The sequence below is a fragment of the Zychaea mexicana genome (assembly GCF_025766255.1).
Source record: "Zychaea mexicana strain RSA 1403 chromosome Unknown BDB00scaffold_39, whole genome shotgun sequence".
NCBI classification, from domain to species: Eukaryota; Fungi; Mucoromycota; class Mucoromycetes; order Mucorales; family Lichtheimiaceae; genus Zychaea; species Zychaea mexicana.
Genome location: NW_026516702.1, coordinates 161,361 through 183,466, shown reverse-complemented (window position 1 = coordinate 183,466; position 22,106 = coordinate 161,361). Strand labels below are relative to the sequence as shown.

The 22,106-nt window shown below is 45.9% G+C and overlaps 10 protein-coding genes across 10 annotated transcripts; 4 read left to right on the top strand and 6 right to left on the bottom strand.

Annotated features, from left to right (window-relative positions):
* Nucleotides 1-297: 297 nt before the first annotated feature.
* On the top strand, nucleotides 298-2,168 carry BDB00DRAFT_386747 (putative methyltransferase-domain-containing protein). Its single transcript, XM_053117177.1, has 2 exons — nucleotides 298-1,394; nucleotides 1,464-2,168. The coding sequence occupies exons 1-2, from the start codon at nucleotides 463-465 to the stop codon at nucleotides 2,077-2,079; spliced, it is 1,548 nt and encodes a 515-aa protein (XP_052979420.1). The 5' UTR covers nucleotides 298-462; the 3' UTR covers nucleotides 2,080-2,168.
* Nucleotides 2,169-2,256: 88 nt separating this feature from the next.
* Nucleotides 2,257-2,884, bottom strand: BDB00DRAFT_929216 (uncharacterized protein; the record flags this gene model as incomplete). The annotated part of the gene is made up of 1 exon (XM_053128957.1): nucleotides 2,257-2,884. One exon carries the CDS (start codon nucleotides 2,882-2,884, stop codon nucleotides 2,258-2,260), a length of 627 nt encoding a protein of 208 aa, XP_052979419.1.
* Nucleotides 2,885-3,408: 524 nt separating this feature from the next.
* Nucleotides 3,409-4,918, top strand: BDB00DRAFT_872669 (uncharacterized protein; the record flags this gene model as incomplete). The annotated part of the gene is made up of 3 exons (XM_053126989.1): nucleotides 3,409-3,500; nucleotides 3,595-4,529; nucleotides 4,608-4,918. 3 exons carry the CDS (start codon nucleotides 3,409-3,411, stop codon nucleotides 4,916-4,918), a joined length of 1,338 nt encoding a protein of 445 aa, XP_052979418.1.
* A 209-nt stretch (nucleotides 4,919-5,127) lies between these two features.
* BDB00DRAFT_764257 (isoprenoid synthase domain-containing protein) lies at nucleotides 5,128-6,123 on the bottom strand (the record flags this gene model as incomplete). The annotated part of the gene is made up of 5 exons (XM_053119445.1): nucleotides 5,128-5,256; nucleotides 5,329-5,487; nucleotides 5,560-5,796; nucleotides 5,894-5,992; nucleotides 6,079-6,123. 5 exons carry the CDS (start codon nucleotides 6,121-6,123, stop codon nucleotides 5,128-5,130), a joined length of 669 nt encoding a protein of 222 aa, XP_052979417.1.
* A 950-nt stretch (nucleotides 6,124-7,073) lies between these two features.
* Nucleotides 7,074-8,288, top strand: BDB00DRAFT_764249 (ribosomal RNA assembly protein mis3; the record flags this gene model as incomplete). The annotated part of the gene is made up of 5 exons (XM_053119443.1): nucleotides 7,074-7,134; nucleotides 7,212-7,378; nucleotides 7,482-7,616; nucleotides 7,689-7,814; nucleotides 7,920-8,288. The coding sequence occupies 5 exons, from the start codon at nucleotides 7,074-7,076 to the stop codon at nucleotides 8,286-8,288; spliced, it is 858 nt and encodes a 285-aa protein (XP_052979416.1).
* A 248-nt stretch (nucleotides 8,289-8,536) lies between these two features.
* Nucleotides 8,537-9,636, top strand: BDB00DRAFT_872666 (uncharacterized protein; the record flags this gene model as incomplete). The annotated part of the gene is made up of 2 exons (XM_053126988.1): nucleotides 8,537-8,780; nucleotides 8,891-9,636. 2 exons carry the CDS (start codon nucleotides 8,537-8,539, stop codon nucleotides 9,634-9,636), a joined length of 990 nt encoding a protein of 329 aa, XP_052979415.1.
* Nucleotides 9,637-13,830: 4,194 nt separating this feature from the next.
* BDB00DRAFT_387073 (P-loop containing nucleoside triphosphate hydrolase protein) lies at nucleotides 13,831-15,494 on the bottom strand. The gene is made up of 5 exons (XM_053117178.1): nucleotides 15,025-15,494; nucleotides 14,732-14,908; nucleotides 14,636-14,661; nucleotides 14,452-14,524; nucleotides 13,831-14,373 (listed from the first exon to the last, which is right to left on the bottom strand). Exons 1-5 carry the CDS (start codon nucleotides 15,209-15,211, stop codon nucleotides 13,928-13,930), a joined length of 909 nt encoding a protein of 302 aa, XP_052979414.1. The 5' UTR covers nucleotides 15,212-15,494; the 3' UTR covers nucleotides 13,831-13,927.
* On the bottom strand, nucleotides 15,378-17,385 carry BDB00DRAFT_824568 (CDP-alcohol phosphatidyltransferase-domain-containing protein). Its single transcript, XM_053123625.1, has 7 exons — nucleotides 16,989-17,385; nucleotides 16,728-16,878; nucleotides 16,435-16,596; nucleotides 16,209-16,335; nucleotides 16,026-16,111; nucleotides 15,798-15,958; nucleotides 15,378-15,678 (listed from the first exon to the last, which is right to left on the bottom strand). The coding sequence occupies exons 1-7, from the start codon at nucleotides 17,141-17,143 to the stop codon at nucleotides 15,594-15,596; spliced, it is 927 nt and encodes a 308-aa protein (XP_052979413.1). The 5' UTR covers nucleotides 17,144-17,385; the 3' UTR covers nucleotides 15,378-15,593.
* Nucleotides 17,386-17,863: 478 nt separating this feature from the next.
* On the bottom strand, nucleotides 17,864-19,910 carry BDB00DRAFT_824566 (uncharacterized protein). Its single transcript, XM_053123624.1, has 2 exons — nucleotides 18,284-19,910; nucleotides 17,864-18,216 (listed from the first exon to the last, which is right to left on the bottom strand). The coding sequence occupies exons 1-2, from the start codon at nucleotides 19,724-19,726 to the stop codon at nucleotides 18,145-18,147; spliced, it is 1,515 nt and encodes a 504-aa protein (XP_052979412.1). The 5' UTR covers nucleotides 19,727-19,910; the 3' UTR covers nucleotides 17,864-18,144.
* A 10-nt stretch (nucleotides 19,911-19,920) lies between these two features.
* Nucleotides 19,921-21,875, bottom strand: BDB00DRAFT_929208 (uncharacterized protein; the record flags this gene model as incomplete). The annotated part of the gene is made up of 7 exons (XM_053128956.1): nucleotides 19,921-20,077; nucleotides 20,193-20,255; nucleotides 20,374-20,620; nucleotides 20,780-20,940; nucleotides 21,080-21,172; nucleotides 21,307-21,513; nucleotides 21,674-21,875. 7 exons carry the CDS (start codon nucleotides 21,873-21,875, stop codon nucleotides 19,938-19,940), a joined length of 1,113 nt encoding a protein of 370 aa, XP_052979411.1. The 3' UTR covers nucleotides 19,921-19,937.
* Nucleotides 21,876-22,106: the final 231 nt, after the last annotated feature.

Below are 22,106 nucleotides of genomic sequence, written 5' to 3'. Positions count from 1 at the left end.
CCCGGCGCGACTTATGGTCAAGCCCTGCACAACCACCCCTTCTTTCTAATGGAATGCCAAAAAGACAATGAAAATGTATATCATCCACAACTGATCAAAATCACCGTCTGCTTGGTAAACCGCCGGGTGTGACTTACATGCATGAAGGGAGGATGCGTGCGTTTTTTAACCTTGCTGCTCTATGCGATCCAGGAGCATGTTGCATTGCTATTTTTTTTTCATTAATCTCAAACACGAAAGCCACAGTGTCACAGAAAAGTTAGCGCACAGGTACACACACATTCTGTTCTTTATACACACAAAAAAGCCATAGGCGGATTTTTTTTAAACAGCACCGGCAACATCATCGTACCCCGCTCCCTTCTTCCTCTCCACCACCCTTCTTTTCCTTATTTCCATATACCCTTTCCTCTCCTCCTCCTCCCCTTTCCTCCGAACCCAGGAAAGGATAAAGACAACACAATGTCAATGGAAGCCATATCGCCTTTAATCGTGTGCGATGCATTACGCAAACGATCAGCCAAGTTCCAGATTCAAATGGTCGAAGATCATACCACCACCGACGAAAACGACTTTTACCAAAGTCTGCATCGCCATTCGATACTGCATCGACTTGTTCTGTTGCGGCCGTTCCCGCATTGCTTAACGCTCGATACGTGGTATCGCATTGACCTGGAGGTGGTCAACGAGCTAGGACTATCGCTCAAGGGCGATCGAAACGCTAGCTGCCGCATGCACATAAGCTGCCAGCTATTTGTAGTGGACACGGATCGCGGTGGTTTAGTGCGCGCTCCTCCGGAACTAGAGCTGTCATATCGCCCTCTTCAAGTCGATGCATGGGACAGCAGCTCCCTTGCCGTGGCCGACCAGCCTGGGTTTCACCACAATGGACAAGGTGGCATTGAAATCAAAGTAAGCCTCATCCAGGATGCGCGCTGCATGATGCAGTATACGACAAAAGCAAAATATCTGGTACGCATTGCTCCCGTAAGCAATGCTTACCAAACTGTCGACGCTCTTCCGTTGACTTTGGGTTCTCTAGAGCTCAAGAAGAAGCCTCCAAAGATGCTAGCAACAAATGCAATTGAGTGGAACATGGGCGGCAATGAAAACATTCGTAGCGATACAATTTATCGGATGTTTGATCTATCAAGTTTGCACCGGTTTGGCGGTGGCGAATCGGATACAACAACGGTGTCATCACCTTTGTCACCATCACCAGCAACAATGGCAGCGTTAGACGACCGATACTTTGTTGTTAAGGAGATATGGAAAATGGGGACGCCAGGAAAGATTTGGGACTCGGCGTTAGTGCTATCCGACATGTTTGCGAAAAAAATCATGCAGGAACCAACATGCTTGGATGGCAAGCATGTGCTTGACTTGAGTGCCGGGTAAATAATTTATCTTCCGATTTCCGAATTCATATTATGGTCTTTTACTCACATGCCCGTTCCATTTAGTACCGGCTGTATCGGCTTGCTGCTTGGTTTGCTGCTACGTCGGTCCAGACCACAACATACTTGCCGCCTGACGCTGACTGATTTGCCAGAAGCTCTTGGTCTGATCCGCGAAAACCACCGCCTGAATGCTGGCAACAACAGCAACCAGTCGGACCAGCACATTCACATTGAAAAGCTGTGCTGGGGCAGTGCAAAAGAAGCCAAACATTTGATGAAACAGCAGGGTGGAGGACCGGATATTGTTCTGGCGAGTGATGTGCTGTACGATCCAAAGTGCTTTCCGTTGCTCGTCAGCACCTTGAAAGCCCTTTGTGTGCCTGGCAAGACCGTCGTTTATCTGGGCTACAAGCGTCGTGGTCTCAAACGCGAAGATGAAAACATGTTTTTCAATATGGCCAAGGAAAGTTTCGACATTTCGGCTGTACCCAACATCGACGATCTAGGAAGTCCATTAGAGGCGGTAGGATGGGAAAAACAGAACGGCTTCATGAAAAGAAACTACCTGACGATGGATGGACGAGGTTGGCTCGGACCGGCAGGTTGTAGTTCGGACATATTTGACGAAGCAAGACAGGAAGGCAAGGTTATCATCTATCGCTTGGTCAAGATTGTTTGAAGTGGTGAAATATCTACGTAATTTCCTTTCCTCCCACTCTTATCCAAATTGCTCTTTTACCCCCACGATGGATATCATATTCCCCCCTGTTCTTTCCTACCAAATCCAACCATATAATATCATTAATGTTGCAAAGAGCTCTAAACAAAGAGTACATATTATGTTGATAGCATGGCAACTACAATCTTAAGGGTGGAGAGCGGTTTATGGGAAGTGGAGGAGGACTAGGACCAAACCAATAGGGTGAATGTAATGGATGCTGATGATGTTGTGGTGGTGACGGAAGAAATGGAGGAGCGAAGGTCACCGGAACCAGCGGGGCTCTAGCATTGATTAGCACACCAGAATATCCGACTTGATGGGTATAGGGAACAGTGGGCATCCAGTATTGATGAGGGTGTAGATAAGGGTAGCGGGACATTGGGTAACCAGACCGTCTTTCTCCACTAGTACGTACTACATATTGATGGTGTTGATGATGAGGGCGGTGGCCAAGTCTCCTTGCGTGCCGCCATCGACGTCTTCGCGGCATAGTAAAATCCATCTCTTCATCTGTACTTGACTGTGTATCTTCTTGCTCGCTGCTTTCTTCGGGATCTTGGTCTCTTGCTGCGATAGTAGAAACGCGTCGCTGTCCTCGTCCTCGATGTTCCTGTGAATCGTTATTACCGTATCCCCTTCTTTCTTCTTCTTCTTCTTCTTGTTCATTAAATCGATGATAAGATCGAGAAGTAGGATGATGAGGATGATGCTGGTGCGGTTCTGGTGGGTTACGAGTGATAAAATGCTTGATGAGGCGCTCCATGTTTGTTCGATTAAACGACACGAAAAATCAAAATCACGCTCAAACGCGCCATATTTATGGTTGATAGTTGGCAGATGTGAATTTTATCATCACAACCCTTTTGGGTGCCGCATTAACCGCCTTTGAGTGGCGCGGAGGGGGCCACAAATAGACTGCTGAGCAAATGTATAGCGGTGGCGTCAACTCGGCGCCGCTCGATGATGGATTTCAGTATACATATAAAAGAATGTGTGTAGTTCCAGCGGCACATTCAGTATCGGTTGTACTGTTTCATACCTTTGAATACACACTATAAGTGAACACCTGTAACCAGGCGTTGTGATATACGTACCCCGGAACAGTGTGATACAGTACGACAAGACGATTGTTCTTCAGGTCTGGAATATATCCATTTTGGGCAGCCTTGTTCCATGAGGTTCAGCACGTTTCTTTTTTTGTATTTTTCCGTTGGTCCCTCAAAGATCCATCAAGTTCCATTAACCCTGTCTTGTCCTAATCATTATTGTAGCCTCAAGACATCGCACATGCCCGCTTCTCTGGTATCGCCGCCGCCTGGTTCATCTCTGCCGTCTCAGGCGACTAGCGCCATAGCGCCGTTTCCTAGCAAACTCTTCGTGTAAGTTGCCAAGTCTTGTTTTGTGGGGCGCACAGTATTGTCTAACTGAAATTTCCCAACAAGTGAAATTAACAACTACACTGCTTTATTGTAGCATGGTCAATGACCCAACCACAGATGAATTGATTCGCTGGTCCGACGAAGGTACTTCGTTCATTGTCTCTCGGCCGACAGAGTTTGCGAAGCGAATCTTGCCACGGTTTTTCAAACACGATCACTTTTCGTCTTTTGTCCGACAGCTCAACACGTATGGTTTCCACAAGGTGCCTCAACTTCAACAAGGCGTTCTGCGGCCGGATGATGTTTCGGTGGATTGGATAGAGTTTTCAAACCCTCATTTTCGACGCAATCAGCCAGACCTGCTCTTACTGGTTCAACGCAAACGCAGTGGCAGCAACACTAATAAGCAACAAGATGTCGCTAAAAAAGGAGCCGTTCGACGAAGACAAGAGCAAGAATTCGATGATGCTGTGTTATCATCTTCTTCTTCCTCCCTTGGCACATCATCGCCGTCATCATCTCTGCCTCCAACACCCACCTCGCCCGCTTTATCGTCATCATCATCATCATCGTCATCGTCACCACCACCACCATTGCGACAAAAACAAAAACCGAGTTTTTCCAACGGCGATATGCGCAGGATATATGAGGAAATCACGGCAATCAAGAACCATCAGTTGAGTATCAGTAATGAGCTAAAACAGATCCAGAGCAACAACCAAGTCTTGTGGCAAGAAATTCTTTCTGCAAGGGAACGTCACCAGCGACACCAAGATACGATTGACAAAATTCTACAGTTTTTGGCTTCCGTGTATACCTCGTCGTCACTGTCGTCGTCGTCGTCATTGTCGTCATCATCAACACCGGCCTCATCATCCGGCGGTCCACTGAAAACAAAGAAACGGCGTCTAATGATTGGTGAGCAACGAGAAGAAGAAGAGTCTGCTAAGCTTTCGCCTGTAGTTTTGTCCGGTACTTCCACATCGCCACCTACTATTACAACGTTTGATTTAAATGATCTTGTAGAATGTAAGTTGACATACTCCTAGTTCGATACAAACACATGCATTGTTTTATTTTTCTCACCAAATTTATTGGTTATTCTAGTGCCTCGAAACGACGATCAGAATCATTTACAATCATTATGCCAAGTCGTTCAACCGGGCCAACAAGATGTGTTTCTCAATGATGCAATAACGCCATCGCTCCTCCCAGAGGTCACTAGCCAAATTCAGTCTGTGGGTCATGCAGCCAGCGCTATCAGTGGTAATATTGATCAGCTTGGTAGCAGCATCGAGGCTTTGGCTCAACAAATGGGAATACAACATCAAGGTGACGCTTCTATGGGAATTACTGACACTACTAACTTTGAGGATGACGCTTTCTGGAACTTTTGGTCCAATGCCATCGAGAATTGAGCATGAATCCATCAACAACAGATCAAGCATAACTATCAATAAAAAGAACCCTTTATGGTTGTTTTGTGATGATGTCTGTATTATTGTGTATGGTAAAAAAAAAGTAACTATTATTTTCCAGCGCTACTACTAGTATTGTGCACAATGGTTGACATACATGGTTGCATATATACATGTTTTGTATGTTTGAGGGAAAGGGAAAAGAGAGGTTATATTTGTAGTTTCCGATGAGCATTCCAAAGAGCTAGTGGGAGTTTCCAGTCTTTGCGCTGTAATGATGGATCAAAGATGTTAAAGTTGGTCGCTTCCAGTTTTTCCAGATACCGAGCGGTTGGGACCTGGATTATCATTAGTTACACACATTTCTTTCTAAACATCTTCAAAGGTCCAGGTTATAAAAGCATACTTACTGCAGAGAGTACAACTGGGAATGCACTTGGCGGTACTGAATCCAACATGGATCGTGCAGTCAGTAATTGATCGTTTGCAGCAGTCGCGACTTCGAAAATAGCATCTTCCAAACCCTCGGCGTGTCCATATCGAAACACTTCTTCTTGTGAAATATTAAACTAACATTGATTGCCGTTTTTAATATTAATCCAAACATCACATGTATCACTTTGTTGCAAAGATCCTCTAACCTTGGCTGTGATTTGTGCGGGTAAAACCATACGCTTCTGGCTCAAATGAAAAGGTAACGCTCGCAAAAATGTCGATATACCAATCATCTTGCCGATATGACTGATTGCATGGTCTGCATTGACATCTTTAATACCAAGGGATTCGAGTTGTAGATAGAGTAAACTGGTTGCCGTGTTTTCGGAGTAGCTTTCCATGTCACTGATGGTCATAAACTGATGGTCGTCTAAATTCGCCGTCTATTAATATTTTATTTGTGTGTTAGCCCTAGAAACAGTGCTTTTCCTTCCTTCTTTCCTCCAATCTAGGAAACTAGGAAAAGGGATATCAACATACTCTCTCATTGATGATTCGTTTGAACCATATGGGTGACAGTTTGCACTGCTTTAATGCTGCATCAAGTGCTAAAGCAATAGGCTGCTGTGGAGGCTTGCCCTACACGTAGAGTATATTAGCATTCATACTTGACTTTTTTCACGCCACCTCGTCTCTTTCTAATCTAAAAGAACAATGAAGAATACCTTGAAAATATTATCGATAGTGTCTTTCCAAAACTGCATTCTCATTTTGCCTGTATTTGGATTGGACACGTTTTCACGAATCGAAGCTAGTTCGACATTGAATGCGCGAATAGCGTATTGTACGTTCCGTAGTTCTCTTGGAAAAAAGGCAGCACATAAGAAGCCTTCATAATCGCGCTGTCTTTCTCGGGTTAGTTTACAGAGAAACTAGACACTGTTGTTGTTGTTTTTTTGCTTGTGCCTACCTAACAGAATCAATACAGTATTTCCACGCCATGGGGAGGTTCTTTTCAGTAGAAGACGTAGTTGTCGAGTGATATCTAACTGGCGCTATGACAGCATGGCGATATATAGGTCGTAACGATCGCGTCAACATGGTGGGGGAGGAAAGGAGTGAGGGTGTACAAGAAGCGTGAAGTTGCGGATCCTTTTCGTATTTTTAAAAATAATGATGATAGGAGCCCTGAGTTCCGTTTTTTCCGAGGCAGTAAAAGTGACTGTTCGATATGTCAAAAGGAGAGCAGTTTATGCCGGCAGTATTTAAGGTTCTTGTAGACCCCACAATAAACTGTTTAAACACTCTTAGATGAAATAAAGTGTGTAATAAGCAGTAGTTTAGCTACTGAATTATACCATCGCAGGACAACATGAATCTCGTTTTATCTGTGCCATTTTAATATAAGTCATCAATTACTATTACGTTGACATAGCAGTAAATGACGCAATAAACAGTTGCTAAATAATCGACATATGCTACTTTGCAACATACCAAATATTCAATGAAACCTTCTAGACGTTTACTTCCCCATGTGTACATATGTACCCCTTTGAAAAAAGAGGGAGATGTTTGCATAAAAGGAGCTGGAGGTGACACAAACATCTTGAGGAAAGAGTGGCTTGGTGAAATTCCAGCAGCTTCTCGTTCAAGCACACGCATCTAACGCTTTTCTCTTCTTTTTTTCCCCGCACCTTCGAACATAACACACACATAAACCATGGCAGATCCTTCAGCGAACGATCAAAAATCAGGAAACAACCGATTCAGAAAAGACAAACGTGAGTTGACCAAAAAAGTGTTTTTTGCCCCTTTACAAAGTATACAATTGACTGATTTATTTATTTATCTATTCCAGCTTGGGACACGGACGACATTGACCATTGGAAGGTGGAAGAATTCAAACCTGAACACATTAAGGGTCCATTCACAGAAGAGTCATCATTTGCTACGCTTTTCCCTAAATACCGAGAAAGTTATCTGAAAGAAGTATGGCCATTAGTGACGAAAGCTTTGGAAAAATACGTAAGGAATCAGTTTTCTTTTTCTTGCAATTCAACTATTACAGACATGGGGGAAAAGCACCAGAGTTGTATTGAACCTTTTTTCTATGCTATAATAATTATAGGGTATTGCTTGTGTACTCGATTTGGTGGAAGGTAGTATGACGGTTAAAACAACTCGTAAATCATACGATCCATATTCGATTATGAAAGCCAGAGATTTAATCAAGTTGCTGGCAAGAAGTGTACCCTTCCCGCAGGTCAGTAATATACACACCCACCCCCTTGATCTATGGTGATTGAAACTAACAAACGAGACGGATACTATTTAGGCGGTGAAAATCATGGACGATGGCGTAGCATGTGATATTATAAAGATCGGCAACATTACACGAAACAAAGAACGTTATGTCAAGCGTCGACAACGATTGATTGGTCCGAACGGAAACACACTCAAGGTTTGTTTTTGCTGCTATTTTGTTGAAACCGGGGAAAGGAAACGATGAATATGGATGTCAGTGTGTGAAGACTTAAACATGCATATGCGAATTCATTTCCTTTAGGCAATTGAATTGTTGACACAATGTTACATGATGGTCCAGGGCAACACAGTGTCGGCCATGGGTCCGTACAAGGGCTTGAAGGAATTACGACGCATTGTACTTGACTGCATGAAGAATGTCCACCCCATCTATCGTATCAAAGAACTAATGATCAAGCGAGAGTTAGCAAAGGATCCAAAACTGGCAAATGAGTCATGGGACCGATTCCTGCCCAACTTTAAGAAAAAGAGCGCAAAGAAGGCCAAGAAGGTTGTCAAGAAGGAAAAGAAGGAGTACACACCGTTCCCACCTGCACAGGAACCATCCAAGGTCGACCTGCAACTGGAAAGTGGCGAGTACTTCCTCAACCATGCTGCCAAGAAGAGATAGTCTTGCTCTTTCTTTTTCTTTGTTTTATTCCGCACCTTCATTTACATACACTTGAAACACATATCACATTGCATCCAACTCCACACCACCCTAGCAAATTTTATTATTAATAAATCGTTCATCCTCTACTGCTGTCAAAATTCATGGTTGCCATGGTAACTCTTATTCAAACCCAGTTCGAAAATAAAAAAGTTAACTTGGCAGGTCCGTGTGTCTCTATTGTTTGTTTTCCACGTTCAAAGAAGCAAATGTCGTCGCCTGTCGCTGAACGTGTCACCTACTTGGTAGGTGGCGCTGCCCTTGGTGCTGTCTCGTACGCTGCCTATCAAAAGTTTGCCCAAAAACCTCGTCCTGCTGCCATTGCCCACCCTGTTCCTTCACCAGTAGCACCTGTCAGTGGCCCGAATGTACCTGGCCCAGCAGCTGGAGGTCCACAACGTTCATTAGACACGATTGAAAAGGCCAAATCAATTTTGCCTTTTGGTTTTCCTGGTAAATTAACAAATTACATAACTTTCAAACTGTCAAACTGTCAAAATCCTAAAAACGTGTTATTAATGTCCTCAGTTTTTCTCTATTAAATTGGGGCTTTCAAACAACAGGACCGATCAATGACATTGTGTACCGTAATGCCTACGTCGTGTCCTACAATCGCCGCGATCGTAATCCCAACTGGGTCGCTGAACACTTGACGGCCGCTTCAATTCAGCGACAAGAAGGCGTTGACCGAGCCAAATCCAATTTCCAAGAAGACGACCATATCCCACCCCAGTTCCGTGCTCGTCTTGCCGACTATTTCAAGAGCGGATTTGATCGGGGCCACATGGTCCCTGCAGCCGACGTCAAGTTCGATCAACAAGCCATGAACGAGACGTTCTATCTGACCAACATTTCACCTCAAGTCGGTGAAGGCTTCAATCGTGACTATTGGGCCCACGTGGAGAACTTTTGTCGGTCCTTGACCAAGACATTCCCTGACGTCTATGTGTTCACTGGCCCCTTGTATCTGCCTCGCCAAGAGGCTGATGGCAAGTTCTATGTCAAATACCAAGTCATCGGTAACCCGCCCAACGTGGCTGTCCCTACCCATTTCTACAAGGTCATTCTCACCGAGCACAATGGCAAGTACAGTGTCGGCGCATTCGTTTTGCCCAACGCACGCATTCCGGACGATGTCCCTCTCGAACGTTTCCGCGTGCCCTTGGATGCAGTAGAGCGTGGCGCTGGTCTTACCTTCTTTGACAGAATGGATAAGAACGGTCTGCACGATCTGTGCAAGGAGACCAAGTGCCAGCTTGTTCTGTCCAAGTTCCACGAAGCTCAGAAGCAAAAGAAGATCTCATCATAAAGAGGAAGAAGAAGAGGCGGATATAATATCCCTGCTGGCTGAACGGGTGTATAAATAAGAGAATAGAAGACAGTTTTTTATTGTTTGTACATATAGCTAAAGAATGGGAAGAAGGAAACAAAAATACTATTAATGACAGACTAGAATACAAAGTACAAGAGACAACAGATGTGTTTTGGCTGTGGTTGAGGGTGATAGAGCGGGGGTGTATGTTGTGATAGTAGTAGAGAGAGGAGAGGGGCTGTGGACTGCGTTTAGAAGCACATGAACTTGTTCTTCTTGCTCATCAGCTCCTCCATCCTGTTTTCAAGGATGAGACGTGCCTTTTCGGCCTTCTCTTTGAGTTGCCGTTGCTTCGCAAGCTCTTCTTCGAGCGTCTTGTACTCCTCTGCCGTGCGCATGGCTGCAGACTGATGCTGAGTGCGTACCTGGGTCACTTGGCTGCGCAAGTTTTGGATTTCGATGTTGGAAGCCTGCTTTTCTCGTGACAGGACGTCGAGCTGCTTCTTGACTTCGCGGACCATGTGTTCAGAGCGAGAGAGCTGTGACTCGAGCTTGCTGATGACATCCTGATGAGCCCGGACGTCGTTCTCGGCAATACGCATCTTGCGCTGCATGGATTTGACGATACGCTCGTACCGGTCGGATGTCAGGCTGGCGTCGTCTACTGTGATTTCACTCGCGCTGACTGTTGTGTTGGAGTTTTGACGGTGCAAGAGAGGGGACGATACAGAGCGCGTTGGAGACAAGGGAGGAGAGGATGCAGAGGTAGGAAGTGGTGGCAATGCGGTGGGCACAGGCGGCAATGGATTGGAAGGAGGCGCTGTGGGTGGCGGGAATATGGATGCAGATGCGGTTCGGGTGCGACTGCTGCGCTGGGATACACGCTTGCCGTTACTGAACTCTTCTTCCGCAAGCGACCGCAGAGAGCCAGACTTGGGTATTCTGGAATCTCTGTGCGTGGGCGACATGACCCGTGGCGTTTGTGGTGGCGAACTGACGCTGATGATGGAATCACGGCCGCCACTGCTGCCGCGTTTGCTGCTTCCGCGGGAAGACACGATCTGTTCCATCTCCTTCTCAAGACGATTCTTTGATGAGGTCAAGCGGATCACTTCGAGCTCCAAGTTCTTGGTCTCGAGACTCATCTTGCTACGCTGAAGACTGATCTGGCCCTCCAAGTCGGTGACATGCGATACCAACTGTGCGTTGTTCTCCGCCAAGTGTGCGAGTTTCTTAAGAAGCTCTTCTTGGCCTCTTGAATCCTGCAACTTTTCTCGGAACTCGTTCAGCAGTTCTTCCTTACTCTTGTTATTAGATGACAAGGAAGTGGGAGAGGTCGGTTCCGTCGTCGGTGTGCTGGAACGCTTTTGTTGTTGACTTGCTGCTTTTGTTGTATGGCCGGTCTCGCTAATCTGCCGCAACAAATCGCTGCTGCCTAAGCTGCTGACTTCCGATCCGCTGTCGTGTCCGCTATCATCCAGCTGCTTGTGCAAAGCTTCAATCTCTCTGCACTTTTCTGCATGGCTTGCGTTCGTCTCGTCCAACCGAGCCTGTATATCCTTGATTGAAGCTTCAAGTGCTTCAATCGTCTGTTGCTGGTCCCGATTCGTCTTTTGAGTCTCTTCCAGCTCTGCCACCGCGCGTTCAAACCGTACATCAAACTCGTCCTGATCGCTGCGCTGTGCTTGTTGAAGTACATGAAGTCTCGATTCAAGACCAGTGATGATAGCGCGAATATCAACATCATCAAAGGCTGCCGCAACATCGCTTGCTGCTGCATCTTGCGCTGTAGTAGTACTGGAATCAGTAGCAGTCTGTACTTCACGGTCGCTGTGAATCTTGGCCAACTCTTCGTCGAGCTCCATGACTCGGCTTTCCAACGCTTTGGTTCGCTGAAGCTCGATTTCGGTCTGCATCTGCCCCTCTTCCAATCGGTTTACATTGCTTATTTGCTGTTGCAAGGCGGCTTGGATGTTGGCTACTTCAGTCTCGAGCTGACGTGCCTTATTATCGCTTTCTGTTGCCTTTGTCGTGGTGGATTGAAGCTGTCCTTCGAGTTGCTGCTTTTTGGATTCGAGATCCGCAATGCATTGCTGCTTTTCTTCTAGCTCTGCGGACTGTACGCTGTAAAGACGCTCCAGGTCATGCAGCTGATCCGTCGACTTTGCGAGGCTGTCTTCCTGATGTCTTAACGTACCCTCGAGAACCTGGACAGTCATATCGAGCTGCTTTCGGTCCTGCCCAATCTTGTTGACATCGCGTAGCACATCATTGATCGTTCGTTGAGCATCTTCCAAAAGCTGGGTCTTTTCTTTGTTTTCTTGGACAAGGTTCTCAATGTAGGCTTCTCGTTCCACCAATTGCTGTCGCAGCGTCTGGGTGAGCAGTTCCATCTTGTCGAGCTTGACGTCAAGGGTGCAAATAACGAGATTCTGCTTCTCTTCCACTTGCTGTAGTGAATTTAGGTCGAGCTTGACACGTTCCAATTCCTCGAACCGGTTCCGCAAGGTCAGCTGTGTACCTTTTTCTTGGTCCCACATGTGCTGCTGAAGCTCCTTTGCTTTAGACTTCATGTCTTGAATTTCAAGCTCATAGTGGCTATTGCTGATCGTCAAGTTCTGAAGCTTGCTTTCCAAGACCTCGATCGTCTGCGTAGATTGTGTCTGGAGTTCCTGGCTCCGCATTTGTTCGTGATCTAGCTTATCTTGCAAAGCAGAGCATTCCGATTTAGCACTGGCCAATGAACCTGACAGCTGCTTAATCTGGATGGACTGCTCTTCGCGAAGTTTGACAAGCTCTTTGCGGAGTGTCTCAGCCGCTGTCAACTCCTTCTCAAGCTCAAGGATCCGTCCGGTCTTGTTCTGGACAGCATCCTTCAAGCTTTGCAGAAGCTCCTGGCTCACCCCATCAGCCTCGGTTTTGATAGCTTCGCCGTCTGATTTTTGAAAGGTTTGCTTGATCTGGCGCACAATAGCCAGGGCAGAAGCATCCTTCATGCTTTTGTTGGCGGTACCAACGTCCCCGTCATTTGTTGTAGTGGTTAGGCTACTGAGCTTTTGTTCAATCGCATCAATGTAAGCATTGATGGCTTGTTCGCGCTCGATGGATCGTGCCAAAGACGCTTTGAGCTCTTTGAGAGATGAAAGTTCTGCTGCGGCTTCTACTCGTTCTTGGCGGTTTACAGTCTCGTTTGCATCCATCATCGCTGCCGTTGTCGTGGTTGACTTTGATGATTCGTTTCGTTGATCGTGATCGAACGACTCGGACTCTGGAGCTATTGACGATGATGATTGCTGTCGTCGTACAGTAGTGAGCTCCTTTTCGACAAAGCGGTTTCGTTCTCGGGTCACAGCAACTTCGTTCTGAAGCTCCTCGATTTGTTGGCGTAAATCGGCAAGCAACGTCTCTTGGGCATCTGCCTCGCTGTTGGTATCAGGGATTGTGATCGTCGTACGTGCAGAAGAGGATGGACAAACAGACACTCTGTCCGAGTGGGCAGAAGAACAAGAAGACGATGAAATATGCCGCTGCCGACTTGTGACGACAGAAGACGTGTCTTGATCTTCATGTTCCTTGTCGTCATTTTTGAGCGTGCGCACCTGGGCTTGCAATCTCGCAATGGTCTCGCGCAGAAAGCTTGGGTCATCGTTCTTCATCCATTCTTCACAATAATGGTAGTCTGAATCGACCTTGTTGTTGCGGGCTCGACATGCATATTTGACTGTCTTTTCGGTTCCCTCGAGATCCTCGGCACCGATACATGCCAATAAAGATATGGTTGCCGACCCTTGAATCAGGCGAGTGAGTCGCGAGTCCTTCTTCCCGCTGCTTGATGAGAAGCAATCCGGTACACTGAAAAAGTCATCCATACTGCAATTGGACGACGCCGATACGTCTACGAAATGCAGCTTGGAGTGTTGCGCAACCCATTCGCCTTCGTCTTCCTTGGGTTGTTTACTTGGACTACGAGCTTGTTTCTCCATTTGACCGACCATGGCCTTGACGTTAAGGGTGCTTACGCGACGTTTGGCAGATGAGAATGCACCTAGACCGCTTGATGACTTTGTAGACGGTGTAGACTTGCTGGGGATCATACTGGGTATTTTAGATGACGGAGGTTGTTGTTGTTGTTGTTGCTTCTTATTGACCCACTTTTCCTGTGAAAGTATGATCGTAAAGACAGTATGTTTCTGCTGGCTTGATGATGCTTGAACACCCGATTCGAGGTACCTACACACGGATGGGTCTGCGTTAATATCGATCTACTAGAACCCCGGCAGCACTCCTTTTACGCGCGATTCTTCTTCCATGATATAGTGTTGGATAAAAACCTCAATATGTCACCTGTATTGCGTACAGCGACCTCTTTGATACCGTGTACACTTTGTTGAGCATTGCGCACAGACCGATCGAAGGGCAACTTGTTGCTATCAGCGCTGCTACAGAGTAGATCCACCAATTTATCGTCATGGACTTCAGCAAACGAAATGCGTACTGCATAGCGTGGGCCATTGGTGCCGTTGGTCAGATTTGGCGAAGAACCTCGGCGAGGAGGGCCTACCATCGAGACAGGACGTAGTCTCGCTGATGCTGATGTAGATTGGGTTGGGTTGGGAGAACGTAGAGAGGAAGAAGATGATGAAGAAGATGTAGTAAAGGTCGATGCAGGTCGCAGCGTTTGGCCAGGTCGTTGTAAGCGATCAAAAAGGGCTGCTGCCGCTCTCGGGATAATGCCTAACGCATCTTCCTTCAGTCAGTCATTGCAGTGATTATACCCTTTCTTTTGCGCTTATTATGCTTAATTCTACATACCTTCATATGCGGGATCTTCATAGCTATTCAATGTGCATCCCAACGTGTATGATTTTCCCGTCGCCCTTTCGCCCTGTGTAACGGAATTTTTTCAGTTATTTTCCCTGTTTTCACATGCTAGTGCGAATGTAATGTATCTTGTGTGTTGAGCCCTCTTATAAGCTAGTGTGACTCTCGCACTTACGTATGCCAAAAGTGTTGCATTGCGACCTATTTAATTAAGAATGGTAAGCTTTTGGCTGAAAAGGGGAAACTAGAAATAATTTGTACACACACATACCATTGATCACTTGGCCAATCAAATCTTTTGTTGTGCCTCGAAACACTTGTTCCTGTGTGCTTTGCGACTCAAAGACGTGATCAAAGGCAAATGACTTTTGAAATGGTGCAATTGTGATTACTTTGCCACGTGTTTTGAAAGTGTCGTTGGCATTCTCGGTGGGTCGAACTCTCAGTGCTAATATGAAAAATTGGTATTTAGGACAAGGAACCAAAGGAACGGGCGAGAAAACAGAAAAAGGAGAAGAGGGGGGTTGGGGCGAATTGGTTAGGTGAGAGCGAAACGGCTCTTACCAACATGCACAGTGTGCTCTTGTTGTTGCTCTTGTCTTTCTTTTTGCTGTTCCTGTTGTCCAGCAATGGATTTTTTCCCATTCGTTGTGTCGATGTGATGACGACTTGATGGCTTAGGTAAAGAAGAAGTTTTAAGAGGAAGTGCAGTAGTGGTGGTGGTGGTGGTGGTGGTGGTGCTGACGGGCATTGTTGTAGTTGCTGTTGTGGATAGTGTCGTTGTTACTGCCGAGTAAATTTATGATAATTCGCATCAAAAATAAAGGACTGAATGGATTGGTAATATGTCGATGATGATGTTGATGATGATGATATGTAACGTTTTTTAATACAGCGTAGTGCGGGGCGGGGGGTGAAGAAAGAGGAAAAGAGTGAACGAAGGAATGACTAAGACGAAGAAGTGAAAGAGCAGAAAAGAGAAGAGAAAGAGAGAAAGAGAGAGAGAAAATGGAATTCCTTATCATGGTGAATATAATATCAAGTGCTGTTCCTGTAGTGGTAAAATTCCTAATTACAACACTACGGATGCCTTTCTGTGTGTGTGTGCGTCGGTGAGACACCCTCTGTCTTACTTAGTCGCGATTAAGGATTCGCACTGCGTCTTTGGAATAAATATAGCTGGCGCCGGACCAAACCGTTGTGCCACCAACTGTCCAACTGTGGTGTCGTTGTGTAGAGCCACCGGAAGCACAGACGCACAAAAATTATTAGAATCTTCTCATTGCTCACCTCTTTCTTTGTTGTCTCGCAAACTCCCTCCCTCTCCACCCACTTACTGTAAAGCTGTCATAATCTCAGCCGAGGGCTGGCCCAGAGCAGTCGACGTCAAAGAAGCTGCCATGAGCACGAGCTGGAGCGCTGTGTTGACCTTGCTGATCATGGTGGGACGCACCTCAGCAGATGGTATGGAGAAGTCAAAGTAGCGCACTAGTGTTTTCTTGTGTAGCCATCAATAAACAATGATCAATCAGATTCGTTCCGCCGATATTGAACTTGCGACTTACTGGTTTAGGCAACGAGATGTACCGATAATAAAATGAGGAGAGCACAAGCCCCGCGTCACGTCCAAGAATTAGGGCCGCCAAGGGCACTTTTGTTGTTGTGCAAAGGTGGGGCCAAGAATGATAATCGTCAGCATTGCGAGTGTAGCAGTCATTTAATTTTACTGGTATTACTACTATACTTACTCGGTAAAACACCTTCTGCTGCCAGAGTTACTGTCATTACCGTCATTAATGCTTTGTCGGCAAGAGGGTCAATGATGCTTCCAACCACGGTCTTGAGATTGTACTTGCGCGCAATATATCCGTCAAGCTATTAATATTAATAATAATAACCATCCGCACACATAACAAGATAGAGTGGTCAATAGCTTGGAACTGCGAATAAAGTCACACAGCGCACGTGGCTTACCAAGTCCGTGAATCCTGCCAATGCAAATATGCCTAATGCAAAGTCATAGTCATGTTTCATGATCAAGTATCCGATGAAGGGTGCAGAAACCAGTCTTGCAAATGTCAGGAAATTTGGAACTGTGTAGATATTTTCATGCGTCGGGATGGCCTTGTCTTTAATCTATCAAGATGTGCGTAAATTAAGGTGTGCGTGCGTGTGAGTATACATAGCGTAAGCCCTACTCACTCCAACCCACTAGACACTATGCACTTTCCCGACCATGCACGAACACCCCGTCCAGCACTATTTACGTTGTTAATCATCAGTTTCGCATTGGCTGCTTTCTGCTGTAGTTTCTGCGTGGCGGTTGTCTTTTCGGGCCCTTCGTTGCTGGGTGACGCCAATCCTCGACGACTCATAACTTTGCACACGTTTACTTGACAGTGTCGCATACTACGAAGTCTATGTTGTCTCTACTGGCATAAGTTTTCTCTCTTACTTTTTTTTTACGTGTCGTTCGTATGCAAAGAAGAGTATGGGGGAGTAATAGTAATAGCAGTGTAACAACGGACCTTAATGTCACCAAGGTCCCCTCCGGTGGCCACTGTGACATGTGCCGAGACCAGCATTTCGACACTGCATGTAAATGACGCACACGTGTGGCTGGCCACTGTGTAGGAAGGCAGGTTGTTATTTTACACAGCTGGAAACGCATCGTCGGCAACATGTTGACTTTCTTCTTTTTTTTTTGTTTCTCGTCCTTCTTCTAGCGAACACGCGTGTTGAACACCAAGTTCGTGGCTTTTGGCGAGTTGTTGTTTATCACAAGAGCCACAACAGGAGCTGGTGGGTTTTGCCGCCTATTCAAATTTGTGCTGGCGGAGAAAAAGAGAGGTCGATGGTGTCTTGTTGTTGCTCCTGGTGATAGCACTCAACTTTACAAAGAAAGAGACAAGTAAAAAATCATACCACATCGTCATCTAGCTTATATGCGATAGGTTGCGCATAATAGTTTCCTATTTATTTATACTGTAATAATGACGTGTACCTGCAACGTTGTTACTGGACAGGAACCGACCCGTACAGATAGGCATATGAATGGCACGCATGATCTTTGATGATGTATATCCGCTGCAGTAAGCTACACCCTGGCCTTTTTTTTTACTCTGCTTCAATCTCTAACACGGCGCTTCTCTCCACAGTGGACACCATCATAGTAAGTTTTGTAAAAATGTTCCCACCACGTTGTCTTCACACGTGACAGAAAACACACGCCGACAAACGCGTGCTTTTAAACTTGATATGATCTGGCCTTTCGGGAACATGGGCGATCCAAACGGACAGCAATAGATGTAGTAGTGCTTTGAGAGTATGGGATTTACTTTTTATGATATAATATGTATATAAGGTACGTAAAATGAGTCGTGTAGAATAGTCGATAAGTGTGGGTGGGTTGTTATGGGACAAAGAGTTAGCTAAAGGGTAGTTGGAGTTAAGATACTAAGTATGCTAGAAGCTATAAAGAAGAGAGAGAGAGAGAGAGCAAGAGAGAGCAAGAGAGTATGTATACAGTAAACCCGCGTACTTATTGTGGGGCCTACCACTAAGCGATGTTAGCGAGGAGCGGGTCACGTAATTATGGGGATTTGGTATGAAAGGTGCGGTAAAAGGGGTGGGTGGAGGGGGAGGGAAGAGAAAAGAAATTCGCAATGATTTGTTTTTGTTTTTTTACTTCCAGAATTGCCAGGTCTTGCGCTTGGTCTCCTTGTCGGTTGTGGAAGAAGACGTTGTTGACTTGGTCTAAACCATCGATCGTAGTTTTGTAAGTATCCAATACATATTACGCTTCATAGAGCACTCTTCATACCTTATTCTCCTTGTCCTTGTTCTTGAACAGCCCAAAGATTTGAGATCGCTTCTTGCTCAATGACTTGGTCTTGGATAATGCGACGACTTGTCGTGGCTTTGCCTCTCCGTTTGACTTTACATCCTTTGGTACTGCTGCTGCTGCTGCTGCTGCTGCTTTGCTTCCATTCGATTTCTTAACAGGCTTCTCTTCCTTGCTTGCTACAGCTGCAGCCGTGGTGGTCGTGGCCTCCTTGACGGCTGTGTCGTCGTCGGCCTTTGCCGGTGTTAATGATGCCTTTTCAGCCGGTGCTGATCCCTCCTCCTTCTTGGGTTTGTCAGCTACTGGTGCAGTCTCTTCTTTCTTGACTTCAGCTACCACGGGTGCGGGCTCTTCCTTCTTGACTTCAGCTACCACCACGGGTTCCTTCTTGGTTTCAACAACAGAAACAGGTTTTTGCTCAATCACCACTGGTTCCTTCTTGGCTTCGACTGCAGGAGCTGCTTCTTGTTTCTTGTCCTCGACCTTGCTGACCGTTTCCTTGGCATCGGGAGCAGCGACGTCAGTGGCAGTGGCAACGGCAGGTTCACTAGGCTCTTTTTTCTTCAAATCGTTGGCTTGTGCTTGCGAAACATCCTTGGGTGCCACATTCTCCTTCTTTGGTTGCTCCTCTTCCTCCTTGGGGGCTGTTTGCTCTGGCTCGTCCTTGACAGTCTCTTCCTTGGGTGCTTCAACAGTATCCTTGGAAGCATCGTCAGCGACAGCAGCAGGAGTATCCTTCTTTTCAGCCTTTTCAGCAGCTGCAGTAATAGTAGTCGTAGTAGCGGCGGCGGTCTCGGCCTGGGATTCAGCGTGATTTGGCGTCGATCCTTGAGGAATCTCCTTCTCGGTGTTCTCGGCTTTGGATTCCGATACGGGCTCAGCTTGCTCTGTGGTTGAAATGTCATTATTATTGTCCTTGGATTTGGCGTCGCCTTCACCTGCAGCAGCCAGAACAGCCTTGTGCGTGTGTGCATCCGCCGCCACGGATGGATCCTCGTCAGTATGCGAGTCATTGTTGCTCACAGGAGCCGTAAGCTCTGAAACAGCAGCCTGACCCTCTTTTTCCTGTTGCTTTTGTTCATCTCCTTGTGGCTTATCCTCCTGCTTCTCCTTCGTTTCGGGCTCTGCCTTTTGGTTTTGGGCTTGATCCTGTCCTTTGACTGCAAGCTCGTCGACTTGCTCAGCCGGGGATGTGGCGTCTTGCTTGTGCTTGTCATCATCAGCGACGGGGGTGGGCTGCGTGTTTGCTTCCACGACGGATGACGCGCTGCTGGCGGTCGTGCTGTTGGGTGTGCTGCTGTTGTTGTTGTTGATGATGGCTGGCGTAGTAGCAGCCAATTCATCGGCTTTGGTCTGCTTTTGCTTATTAGCCTTGTTCTTGTTCTGGCGTTTGCGATTGGCGTTTCCGTGCTTTTTGGCCATGTTTGTAACGATTTGAGTTTGGGCGTGTGATACGATCGAGCGAAAAGGACAGAAAGAGAGAGAGGTTGGTTATGAGAAAGAAAGAAAGAAAAGAAAAGAAAAGAAAAGGAGGGCGTTGGGCAAAATGAGATCCTTTTTTAGCGGGAAAAAATTATTATTTTATTCTCGAATTGCTTCATAATCGTGCTTCATTTCTTATTTGCGAGAGCAATCACAGAGGCGATCTTCCAAATAAGGCTAGTCCGGCCATGGCAATGTGCAGTACAGCGAATGGATTTATACGCGTCTGTGCTGCAGTCGACGACGACGACGACGATGTTGCCACGACTCCCACCTGCTTCATCCACACTACTGCATCATTTACCCTTGCATTTCTTAGTTTTCTTGTTCATTTTCACACCTTTTCTGCTGCTGCTGCTGCTGCTGCTACTCCTGGATGCGTTATCAAGCATCCATACTCAATTACCTCGGTCGATGATATGGAGTACGCTCCCATCCGCCAAGAGCACGTCAGGTGTCAAGATTTTTGCTGGTCAAGGGTCTGTTGTAAATAAGATACAATTAATATTACTTTGCAAAATTAAGAGGAAAAAAAACAATCAATCAAGCCTGCAATTAAAATCGCCCAACACATCCTCTATACTAACCTAGCCACAGCTCCCCGTTTCGAATTTCCAGGCTCTGACCAGCAGCCAGGCTCTTCATTTGAACAGCACTGCCGTTGGTGCTACTGCCTTTACCCTGCTGCTGCTGCTGCTGCTGCTGCCATTGCTTGCTGTAGTACGCTCCGGACACGATATGCCATCGTGCCATTTGCTCCCGCACCGTGTCACTCAGTAGGGCAGGATCTACCGTACCAAAAGCTGAATTGACTGGAGCAAAGATCGTGGTCTTCTGTTTTGTTTGTGTTTTGTTGTTTTGTGATCTTAGTTGAAACATGCTTTTTCTTCTCTTTGCGCTTGTTCGCCCCTCTTTTTTTTTTTTTTACACAAAGTGACAAAATCGGGCGCACAAGCTTTTTGTTTGCGTCATGATTGGTGTACATAGTGTTACCTCCTTGTGATACTCCCCAGGAATCGTTTTGCTGTTACTGCCGGTTGTATGGATGTTATCACTACTAGCCGGATAGTACGACAAGTTTCTGAACAGCTTGTATGTCATGCTTTGATCCATCTCCTGCAGGGTTTGCGACACATCTTTCGGAACGGAAGGAACTGTAAAAAAAATAACCGCAGAAACAAGGGTTATTCGAGTTGTTGTTGACTCATACTGTCGTCTTCATCCCTTTTTTTTGGTGGCTCCAGCTCCCGTGATGCTAATATTTGTCAACCCGCATTCTTGATGAAAACAGACCTTGGTCTACTATGGAGATTGTCGCATCATTGACCTTGATCGGCTCGCCGATCACGCTTGAGCAACCAGGTTCGCGTATTTCTGCTTGATCTCCTATAGATATCGGTGCTGTTAATAACATATCAAAAATCGTGATTACTTTTTTGTTAATCGTTTATCTTTTATTCTTTTACACTCATGGCATTGAATGTCGTTGAAAGTTATGGGCAGAAGAAAACCAAACTGACCTCTAATCCGTAACTTAATCTTGGCCCCGTTCAGGAGAGTTGCTTTGACGTGCAGCTGGGCGCTCGGGGTGGCGGCGCCATCTTGTTCTTGCTGCCATACATCATCCACAGATAAATAGTACAGGCTGTTGTTTAAGATTTGTTGAATACTTGCATTAGAAGCTAGAGCTTCGTTGCAGGGTGCTATCACAGAAATATTCTTGAATTCTTGAAAAAAAAAAAGGTAGATAAATATGCTAATGTTCTGGTATTTGTCATTGCTTTTCTTCTACAGCGACAATAGCATGATGTATTACGCTTCCCCCATCCCGTTTTTCCTTTCCCCTGCCATTATCCAAATAGGTACGATAAAGAAAAAGTAGCATACCGCTGATGTAGTGACGGAACGTGTCAAGCAGAGGTTCGTTATCGATAAGCTGGCCGAAAACAGCTGTACGCGGGTCGGCTTTTATGGTTTCGATTATAGCTGTTTTTGTTGGCGTGGCTATAGCTTCTTGCTCACCGTTTCCCTGGTATTGAAATGCGGTTTTGTCTGATGCACTGGCTAAATACGGTGTCAGCATTGACATTATTATAATGACAGAATAAAAAGCCATAGAATAACGTGCTAGGACACTCTTGTTTGAGTTGTGTGGCATATTGGATATATTGCGGTAGTATACACTGGCTACTAACTGACGATTGGAATAATATCAGTCGAGTATATAAGTGCTATATTGATATGTCTCTGGTTGTATATTATGCGACATCTTCTACGCACACTAACCAAAAGCTCGTCGAGAATAAATTATTATGAGGAT